At 38.4% G+C, this 11,559-nt stretch overlaps 1 protein-coding gene across 1 annotated transcript in view; it reads left to right on the top strand.

Moving 5' to 3' along the window:
• eif4ba (eukaryotic translation initiation factor 4Ba) overlaps nt 1-11,559 on the top strand; it is a 39,691-nt gene that overhangs the window by 18,708 nt on the left and 9,424 nt on the right. The window contains exons 7-10 of the mRNA XM_048618977.1: nt 1,844-1,942; nt 6,495-6,680; nt 7,366-7,609; nt 9,185-9,279. Of these exons, the coding sequence (XP_048474934.1) occupies nt 1,844-1,942; nt 6,495-6,680; nt 7,366-7,609; nt 9,185-9,279 (624 nt within the window). The remainder of the gene's footprint in view (nt 1-1,843; nt 1,943-6,494; nt 6,681-7,365; nt 7,610-9,184; nt 9,280-11,559) is intronic.

The following is an 11,559-nucleotide window of genomic DNA, read 5'->3' as shown; positions in this document are numbered from 1 at the left end:
TAAAATGTTATATCGCAGCAGTGCTTAACAGAAATTTAGATTGAAGCATCTGCATATATGTGACAGTGACATTTCAGGTGGACAGTTGACAACATGTTTTAATGATGCCAGGTGAGTGAAGTATCATGGCATTAGTGAAAGCGTAGTAAAGAGTTAAGAATTAAACAAGTGTTGGAATTAGAATAAAGTTACAGTGCCCTGCTACAGTAGTACTATTCTCTATAGCAGGAGCAATGTGATGTACACTTCAATAATCAAAATGTCAGAACATTACAGAATTGCAAACTTGAAGTATATGATGGCTTGGTCTGGTAGGACATCTTTTCTGCTCCTTCTGAGCAATTCATCAGGAAAATGCTAGCAATATAAGACCATAAGATGCCAGAGCAGAAGCAGGCCATTCAGCCCATTGAGTCTGCTCTGCCATTTGGTGAGATTCTGGCTGATCTGATAATCAGTTCCACTTTGCTGCCTTCTGTCCATATATGCTTTCTAAAACCTGAAACATTCGAACAACATGTCAAGATTACATTTTCTTACAACTGCGAGCAAGGCTTTTGTAATCAAAAGGGTTCAAAAGACCCACAAATTTGAAGCATGCTGCTGAGTCTGGATCAACAGAAGATGGGTGCAGGTGCGTAGAGTCTGTGAAATGAGTGAAAATGTGCAATGCTGCTCTACTTTTTCCTGCACAGTTTGTGAGAACTTGCTTATTAATTCCTAATACACAACCCTGTTTTGTCATCCTTTCCAGTCCAATAACTCTGCAGCTCTGTTTCACATCTTAACCCTTTACTGGCACCCCTTCCATAAAACTCACTTTCTGCTCCCTTGAGCCCTTAACATCTGGGCAGTTGACTTGCAGTCTGGCCTCAATTTTAGGTGACAGTTAATAGTCCTTTTCCTTTAGGCACCCTTGATCCTTGTAACAATGTGATTGCAATTAGTCTAGCTTCTAATATATATTTCTATTAAATCCAAATTTCACTTTTTGACATGGTGGGATTTGAAATCATGTCCCCAGATTGTTAGCCTGGATTACTAGTCCAGTGATAGTACCATTACACCACTGCCGCCTCCTAATCTCTAACAATAAATATGTCAAAACTCAACATTTACTTAGTTTGCTTTCATCCAATCACATTTCAAGCCTACTTGCACCACTAAGACTACCCTGGCCAAAGCCAAGACTTGCTGCAATGATATTGCATTTCTACTTGACCGTTTTATAATAGGTGGCATGGTTGGCCACATTATCCACCATTATCACTACTGTTTCTGTTTTGCAATTTCTGATTTCGTGTTTTTTCGGGTTTTTTTTTGGTTTAGTGTTTAATTCTTTGCCACATCTCTTTGAGATATCATCACTACTGCATTGTTTGGCACTTTTGAACTGCCTCTGAACAATTCTGTTGACAGCATATTTCTGTGGCTTTATTTCAGTATCTGTTAGATTATCTTCTCCCTTTCTCTTTCGCACCTCCCCATCCCTGGGTGCACACTTCATTTGTAAAACACTTTGGTTTGTTTTCTGTTGGTCAGCTAAAACAATTTGTTATTTAGAATGCACATGACAGAAAATAGGACTTGGCTGCTCACAGTGCTGGCAGTGTTTGCCCATTTTTGGTGTGTAGCTCATCCTTATTAGTTGAGCTCGGAATGGAGGTGAAGTACTACTACTGTTGATCACCTACTCCGCAAATTTGTGTTTAACCCTCCAATGTGTCGTTGCATGTCGTGCATATAGCTTGGAGGATTTTCTGTTTTTGCATTTTAAGTATGTGCATTCTTTTGGTATATGATTTCTTGTAACGTTTAACATTTCTGGCATGTGGTTTTGCAGGAACTAGGGACCGTTACGAGTCCCGTGACAGGGATGGTCTTCGTCGAGATGGGGACAGATACAGGGATGACGGCTTCAGGGATCGTGGGTATGACAGAGGTATGTTCATTAATGCTTTACAGCGATAGGGTAGACAGTGAAGTGCCTGCCCTCAAAAGAACTTTGAGAGTCACTGGATGCACTGTGATGCTTTTCAATATTTATTCAATCACCTTGATTGTTGAGTGTATTAATTTGAGCATAAATGTGCATGCAATCAAAATGATGATTGTGCCAATTAACTTATTAATATCACTAAAAATGCTAGTCAAGTCTTAAGAAAAATTGCAGCATCCCACTCTGCTGACATACAACATTGTTAAGTAGAAATTTCTATTATCTGCCATACAAATATGCATCTTAGAGTAATTTATTTGAAAGGGATTCAGAATTTTCAATTTTGTATTATTGGTTCTTCTGTTAAATGCTTTATGTCAGGTATTGTTACATGTGGTCAGTTCCAGCAATCTAACCAGCAATGCCTCTGACTAGAACATTGCATAATTTTATAAGTTTTTTTTTTAATGCTACAGAGGCAATGCACTTATATTTTGATGTTATGCAATGTGCATAAATTTGCCAATTTTGTTTCAGTAATGCCTATTATTTGCTATTGTAGTATTACTTTAAGAAAATGGGTTTCCAATCTATGAACCAGAGAGTCATACAGCACAGAATCAGACCCTTCAGTCTAACTCGTCCATGCTGACCAAGTATCCCAAACTGAAGTAGTCTCATTTGCCCCATATCCTTGTAAACCTTTCCTATTCATGTACCTGTCTAAATGTCTTTTAAATGTTGTAACTGTGCCTGCATCTACCACTTCTGGCAGTTCATTGCACATACGCAATCTGTGTGAAAAAGTTGTCCCTCAGATCCATTTTAAATTATTGTCCTCTTGCTTTAAAATTATGCCCTCTAGTTTTGAACTACCTTAGGGAAAAAAGCCATTGCAATTCACCTAATCTATGCCCCTCATGATTTTATAAACCTTTAAAAGGTTACCACTCAAGCTCCTACGCTGCAGGGGGAAAAAGGTCCCAGCCTGTCCTTTATAACTCAACCCATCCAGTCCCAGTAACATCCTCGTAAATCTTTTCTGTACGCTCTCCAATTTAATGATATCCTTTTCAATAGCAGGGGAACCATATAGAGAGTACTCCAAAAGTGGCCTCACCAACATCCGATACAATCGCAACATGACATTCCAACTCCTATTCTCCGTGGTCTGAGCAATGAAGGCAAGCATGTTAAATGCCTTCTTTACCATCTTGTCTACCTGTGACACAACTTTCAATGAACTATATACCCAGACCCCTAGGTTTTTGTTCAACAACACTCCCCAGAACCCTACCATGAGCTGTACAAGTCTTGCCCTTGTTCATCCTACCAAAATGCAACACCACCTATTTATCCAAATTAAACTCCAATTCATAGAATCCTATCCTAGAATCCCTACAGTGTGGAAGTAGTCCATTCTGCCTGTCGAGTCCATACTGACCCCCCGCAGAGCATCCCACCCAGACCTACACTCCTTACTGTGTCCCTGTAACCCTGCATTTCCCATGGCTAATCTCCCTAGATTGCAAATCCCTGGACACTATGGGCAAGTTAGCATGGCAATGCACCTATCCTGCACAGCTTTGGACTGTGGGAGGAAACTGGAGCCCCCAGAGGAAACCCACACAGACACTGGGAGAATGTGCAAACTCCACACAGACAGTCGCTTGAAGCTGGAATCGAACCTGGGTCCCTGGTGCTGTGAGGCAGCAGTGGTAACTACTGAGTCATTGTGCTGCCCTATGATCAAGATCCTCTTATAATCTTAATTAACGTTCTTCACTGTCCACCAATTTTGTTTTCATCTGCAGACTTATTAACCGTGCTTCCTAAATTCTCATCTAAATTATTTATATAAATGACAAACAGCGGACCCAGCACCGTTCCCTGCAGAACACCGCCGGTCACAGGCCCCCAGTCTGAACAACAACTCTCCGTCACCACCCTCTGTCTTCTACTATCAAGCCAATTCTGTAGCTAATTGGCAAGCTCTCACTGAATCCAATGTGATCTAACTTTACTGATTATAGTACAGTGCTGATAAATAATCATTTCCACATGCACTCTTGAGTGCATTACAGTAAGACTACGACTACAGCAAAGCAAGCTGCAACTTGTGTCTTTGAAACTTGGAGGAAAGATGCTTGCAAGTGCAATCGCAAACATTGGAAATTTGTCTGAGCTACTAATTAATTGAAATGCTCAAAAAAAGTTGCTGTATATCGGATCTGTAAGTGGTTTGTGATTATGTACTTTTCAAAACTTTTAAAAACAATAGCGATATATATTTACTGTTGGAACAGATTCATTCAATGGTAATTATCTTTTAAAATAGCCTGCCATCGATTTTATTTTTTTTTCTGGCCAAGATTCCAAATCTGGCCTGTCTTGAATTTGCCCCTCAGAAGAAATTGGGAAGCAATCCACTCAGCACAGGAGTAGTGTGCAGGCCAAGACATGCCCCTTTCTTTAATGACACTTGCTACCATATTTCAGGAGTTCCAAGGTCCCAGAGGACCTTTTGAAAGTGGCTGAGGAAATGTGTGTTATCAGGTAGGGTTCCAGGCGGGTGATTTGGTTGTGGTGGTGGAGGGGATTGGGGGGTGGTCACTGGTGAATCAGGGGTTCAGTTTAATAGTTGTCCAGAGTTTCAGGTTTTTAATCCTCTGAATTTTTCTTGGTGGCTATCAGACTTGAGTGACTCTGAACGCTCTTAAAATCTCTGACTTTAAAGGGCTTTTTCAAAGGGTTCCATGCACAGGGGAATTGTCCATCGGAAGTTTCAATTTCCCAGGCAAATCCCACAGACTCAGCTGTTGACATGCAGCGCCAGTCTGTGCTATTCCAAAGACACGCTGGCTATTGCAATATGAAGTGGGTACAGACTAGACCACGTGCTCTTATTTTCTCATTTGAATTTAGTTAATTTTTAGCTGCAAAATATTTCCCATGGATATATTGACAAGCGTCTCCTGTCATAAGGTTGGATATGAATGTTCAGTTTGTTTTTTAAAAAGTCCCTTTTAGCATTAGCTCTGGGAATCAATTTTGTTCTACTCTGTCAGGACTGTGACCAATGCGCTCTCTGATAAAGTCTTAAGTGTTATCATGTATAACTTTTCTTTTTCCCCCCTTTATACATTTTTGAGAAAGTCTTCAACCTCTAGGTGTTGACCTTTTTTTTAACTTTGAGAGCCAGGCCTCGCAGTTCTGAGTGAGTTTTGGGAGAGACTAATACAGATTTTAGGTCTTGTTTTTAGCTAGACTTTGTATCTGTTTTTCTTTTTGTGTTGATTTTTCAGATTCAAACAAAAGGATAGGATATAATTAGAGCAGGGAACTTGGATGAACCTTTTGGGGTTCCTTTCACATGCTTATAAATATCTTTGGCGCAGTAAAATAGCATTCCCTGAGTTTTTGTTCAGGCCAGTCGTATATCTTGGAGCCTAAAAGAGAAGCTTTCTTCTGTCCTGTCAACCTTTGTCATATGGTGTGAACTGTTTAGAAATATCTAATTTGACAGCAATCCATTCTCCTATGATTTTAAAAGAAATACATAGTGGCACCAGTGGAATTTTTTTAATATACTGGGAAGTTCTGAGCAATGTTGTCATATATTGCTAAATTAGTGCAGTGGGATAGCACTCTTGTTGAGATTGCTACTGTTATCAATATACTTTTGTTCATAAAGACTCCTTTTGATTAAAGAGAATCTGGATATGCCACCTGTCCTGGTGCATTTCATTGTAATTGCTCGACCAAGTAACTGTAGCAGTAACTAGCTATATTTTTAGTATTTCTTGGGATAGTGCCCTTTTTGTAAGGGGATATACAGTATTTTGAAATATTGGGTGCTATTCCACAAGTGTAGCAGATTGTTCACATTTATGCAATGGATGTTAAGTGCTCAGAATATTCCTGCAAATTAGACATTCTACAGAAATGTATATTCTACTGAAATTAATGAAAAATAAAGTACTGCAATTTTCACTGAGGACTGAGTGAATTAGCAAATTGCATTGGTTATGTAAGTGAGTATATGGCAGTTTGCTTTCATAAGTGTAATTTTTTCATTTGCTCTTGGGATGTTGGCATCACTGGCTCAGCCAGTATTTTTGCCTTCTCCAGCACAACTGGGGAACAACAGTGGTGAACTGCCCTTTTAAACAGCTGCAGTCCATGTGCTATGTGTACACCAACAGTGCCGTTCGGAAGGGAGTTCCTAGGAGCAGTGAAGGAAGGGTGATGTATTTCCAAGTGATAGTGAGTGGCTTGGAGAATAATTTGTAGGTTTGGAAGATGCTATCTAAAGAGCCTTGGTGAGTTACTGAAGTGCATATTACAGTGGCAGCAGCAGTGTGTATGATATGTGTGTGAATGTTGAAGGTGATGCATGGCGTTTCAGTCAGGTGGGCTGCTTTATTCTGGATGGTGTCAAGCTTCTTGTGGTGTAGGCAAGTAGGAAGTAGGACTCATCAAGGCAAGTATGCTTCTACAAGTTCTAACTGTTTATTAGTGATTGAAAAGTATCTCAGATTGAATTGTTTTCTAGGTTCCCGGCGTGTGTTTGGCAGTGGCTTCAGAAGAGATAATTATGATGACAGGCGGAGTGATGATTTCCGAGGTGGTGGTGATCGTTATAGTGACCGTTACAATGATGGCTTTGACCGCTTTGATAGAAGAGATGACCGGAGAAGTGACTATGGCTCAAGAGATGAAATGAGGCATGAAGATAGAGGTAACAGATGTCTTGCTAAAGAAAATGCTTTTATTTTTAAAAAAAGATTGAAATACCCTTGGAATAGCTCATTGCATTTTGAGCCTTTTCCCAGTTGCTGTGAGCTTATGCTAAAGCTAAATGTTGAACTTGCCTGCATGTATCATTTGAGTAGATGTTTTGTGCACTGCTGTCATTGGGTTCATTAAACTTATCTGTCTCACTTCTGCCTCGATGGATGCTGCTTTCTCAATTTTTTTTTTTCTATTGTTGGTGCTATGCTGAAGAAACTTTTAAACACTACTCCACTTCTCTGACAAAGTTAGAATGATTGCTTAAATTTTGGCGCAAAATTGTCAATTCAGTAACTTAGTACAAAGGTACACTGTGATTCCTACCTCAGTTGTGTTCTACATGTGAGGTTATCATCATGTTAAAGGTCACGTCATACTGAGACACAACAGTAAACTGCTGATCTCAAAAGTAGTTTGCTGGAGAAATCAGCAAAAATCTTACCACAAGACTGCTATGTCTCTAGTTAATTGCCTGAACATATTCCTTTCTTGTATGCAATGTTTTGATTTTCAAAGAAATGTAAAATATGGCAAAGTTCTTCTGTTTTGGGCTCTTCTGTCAATAATTTATTTACCGAATTTGGGATAGTACAGTGTCTTAACTTTTTTGTTTCATGAAATTTTATCAATAGGTTCTATGCAGAGACCTAAACTGAACCTCAAACCTCGCAGCATTCCAAAAGAAGAAGTTGTCAGAGCTCCTCCAGCGCAGTCATCTGGAAGATCTGCATCCATATTTGGGGCTGCCAAACCAGTAGATACAACAGCTAAAGAACGTGAGGTTGAGGAGCGTTTGAAAAAAGAGCAAGAAAAGTATCAGCGGCAAATAGAGGATCAAGAAAGAGGGATTAAAGGGGTTAAGCAACCAAGGGAACGGTTAGTTAATCCAAAAATGCCCAAACTCTGAGGATAAACGAAACTGGTCAAAAATAGTGTGTATGCATTTTGTTGTAGAAATGTCAATATCCAAGAAGATACAGTGATACATTTGATTATCGTACTGAAATCCATTTGCTTTTTAGCGAAGTACAATTTCATTCTGACTACTAAAATAATTGTTCATCTTGCAAACCTCTGGAAGTTTGTTATCTTAGTGTACAGTCAGAAGCACTTTGCGCTACATTCAAGACAGTGTCGTCTTACCTGCATGTGTTTATATCTGAAAGTGCTCGTTTTGCAGCATTTGCAATGCAAACTGTGTGGAGTAGTGGTTTATTCAGACAGCCTGTAGTTTTACCAAGTACTTGACAACAATACTTGTAACTATTCTTGAGGTTATACAGGCAACCAAGTATGGTTATTCAGTGCCAGAAGTTGAAGTGGCAGCACTCTAATTTGTTTGCAACTTGGCTTTTTAAGCCTTCAAAAAGTTTAAAATGCAGTGCCTTCGCCATTGATCTCAGCTTGTGCTATCTATAGTGCCGTGCAAGTTAATCTTTATCTTCTGATCCATATTTTGACTTCTAATACTTGTTGCATACTGATGTATTCCAACATCTGTTTTAATATAATTGAAGTATTGCAGAAATGAAAGCTGTTAAGATTCTTAACATCAATGCAAATAGCATTTGAAAACAATTTGCGAATATTAAGGCAAGATAAGATTGACATAGTTTGCAAGTGGTTTACTGCAGTGCAGATGCTGTGTTGATTCAGGCCACGTGGTAATTTGTTTAGGTATTATTGTATAGTTGAACTTGATTTAATATGGTGCCAACCCTATAGGGTGGGAAGAAAGAATACTAACATTTGCATGAAACAGGTGGTATTTTGATGTCTGTTCTGTCTGGCCAGAGGAACGATGATTTAGTTGTCCGTAACCATTATTTCACTTGACAGATTTCTGTACACTCAATTAGGACTGTGCCCTAACTAGTGAAATTCGCAAATTAATTTGAATTTAAGTTACTCGTCTACCCCACGAGATATTTGAAAAATACATAATTTTTTAAAAAATTGTGGTGAGCATAGCATTTTGTAATGTTTTGTCTCTCCTATTTCTTAAATCTTTTGAATCTACATTGGTTAGCTATTACCAAAGATGTCTATCATTACCCACCTAACCACTTCACCCATGAAAATCTTTCATTTGTAAAAATGGGAAATGTTTGCTGAATAAATCCCAATGTCACGTAACTGGTGATGTAATCCAAGCATAAGAAAGCATTGTTTGTAAAGCAGTGTTCTTCTTGTTACATATTTAACATATCAGCAAAAAATGACAGTGTTATTCCAAAGGTAATTTTAAAGTTGCCTGGAAGAAATATCTAATTTACCTTTCTTGCATTCTTATGAACATGTAGTAATGGTTAAGGTATCTGAGTTGACACTCTGAATTATTTGGAAATGTTTCTATTGCCTTTAATTGACTTCCAGTGATAACTTTCTCTTAATCAACATGTAAATCCTGTGTGTTAATGCCATTTAGTAATGTACTTTGGTTCACTGTAGGCATCCAAGCTGGCGCAGTGAGGATCAGCTGGAACGTTCAAGGCCAGCTAGCGATTCTTCACAGCCAACTGATACCAGTGGTTCTGGAGGTCGGGGTAAGACTCAATGGTTACACAGTATTTAAAAGTTATTTGGATGAACATTGAGTGAGTAACTTTTGAGTCGTATGCTTTCAATGCACTTTTTTAAAACTGTCGAATTTGCTACTTTACAAAATTAAAAATCTGCCTATTGCAGTGCAAAACTGGAGAAATGATTCCATGTGGCAAGTCTTCTGTTTAGTTTGCATTTGTCCAGCTTGACTACACATTTACACGACTCCTATTAGTTTGAAATTGACACAGAGTAGTTGTCACCTAGTTAGCTTTATCATTTTCATAAAACTTATTAACAATGAATAAGTAGCAAACAGATGCAAAAGCTATTGCTTAAGAGCAGTTATCTACAAAACCAGAAAGGGAGGGGGAGCTGTGAAGTAACCAATGATTTTCTTAAATGTTTTTGGCAAGCAAAATGCCTGTAATAAAAAGTTTCTGATAACACATGAACATTTAAAGTATGAAAATGTGTTTAAATTGGTCGAAATGATTGTGTGCATGCTGCTAAAAGCCATCAGATAAATTCTGCCCTTAGAACATACCTTTTTGAGAATATTGGGCTTGAGTTTGATTATTCTGGAATTTACTTGATTCCATTTAGTCTATTCATTGTTTTTCTTGTTTTTGAGGATGTAAGTACAGGGCCAGGCAAGGCTGAAATTGTGAGAAGATGATTTAAGGCATAATAAAATGGGCATTACAGTTATTGATGAAAATAGCCCAATCCTGCAATTAAAAATTACCATAGCTTATCTTAGAATCCAACGAACTCTACGAGAGATATTTGCTAATGTTGGTTATTATTGAGCACTGTGCACTTTGAAAGTATCCCAGTTGTTGTTGCTGCTCCACTAACTAACTAGACATGCAGCAGCAAGAGCACTGCTGTTTCTGGCACTTCATTAGCTGTTTTCACACAAACTTGGTCTTTCATTTGTGGGTGTCTAGGTTTGTGATTGCTGCTGTGATTCAATCCTGAGGGAGTAGGTTCAGCTGCTTCGGTGCTTACATGCAGATCTGCACCCTCAACCCTGAGCTCCCAACTATTCCCTTGCATCTGTCAACATTTAGATTACAGGTCCTAATGAGTACACGTGACTGTTGCTGACGTTTTGGCCATAGCTGCAGAGAAACAGTGTTAAGGTTCTCAAATTGCAGACCGATCTGAACGTGCATTTCTTCAGTAATGCACCTAACTCACTTTTTTTTTGTCAGATCTCTAAGTCCTCATGCCACCCTGATAATCCCTTCATGTTCTCTGGTTGTTGGCAAGACTTTTTTTTTCCCAAGATCCAGTGTAATCTATCTCTCTCTCAGCAGCAAATGGTCCTCTGGAAGGACCTAAATTGGGATCAAAGTAATGGCATGCATTTTATTTAAAACGTTTTCTTTAACTCTGGAACCAGAAACATAATTGCAGGAGTTTTGCCATTTTTGGTAATGGGGTAGTGCATTTTTGGTAGACAGGCTATCTATCTATTTATTAATTAAATGTTTGAAGTGTTAAAAGTCATTTCTGTTTATTGGTAACTTCAATAAGTGGCAACCTTGTGAATGTTGTAACAAAACTCTAGACTTTTCCAAACTGCAGTTTAACCAGTAAACAGAATTTCAAAATCCGTTTGAAATCATAAAACTAAGATCATTGAATATTGTGTTTCTGTCTGATTCAAAGGATTTTAGATTTTTTTTCTTGTTGAAAGTGTATTCCACTGCTACTTTGACTTGAAACGTTTGGTATCATGATAAAGAATTGACACATCTGATGCTAAAATTCAATTTAACTTCACGAAAACCTGTAAGTTGGATGTTTTGCAACTCTTGGTTCTGTGCCTGAATAAACAGAACTGTATATTTCAGCACATCATTGACTGTAGTGAAAAACAAAACTGGCAAATGGATGTCCTTGCAATGTCGAATGTGATCTGCACAAGACAGTTATTTCAATTCTCTAAACTAGTGTTAATATTTTGTTAACTGAAGCCAAAACTGATCATCTTCTTTTTTGTACATGCTTACTAACTGTTTTTGGGACTACAAAGATAGAAGAATGCAATTGCAAAGTTACATAGGTAAAGCTTCAGCTTTGTGACTGTTTTGTTAAGGAGATGCTACTCTATAACACCTCACAACCATTGTGTGTTTTACTTTGCTAGAGGTGTAAATATGACAGTTCTTTCTGTTGGTGCGCAGATGTGCAAAGACTACTTGCAATGGATCGTTTGTTAACACACTACAGCTCAGAATTGTTTGTCCCCAGTATTTTTGGAAAATGGT

Source organism: Rhincodon typus, chromosome 41, assembly GCF_021869965.1.
Source record: "Rhincodon typus isolate 14 chromosome 41, sRhiTyp1.1, whole genome shotgun sequence".
Lineage (NCBI taxonomy): Eukaryota > Metazoa > Chordata > Chondrichthyes > Orectolobiformes > Rhincodontidae > Rhincodon > Rhincodon typus.
The sequence above is the reverse complement of the archived record's forward strand: the minus strand, read 5'-3'. Positions and strand labels throughout refer to the sequence as shown.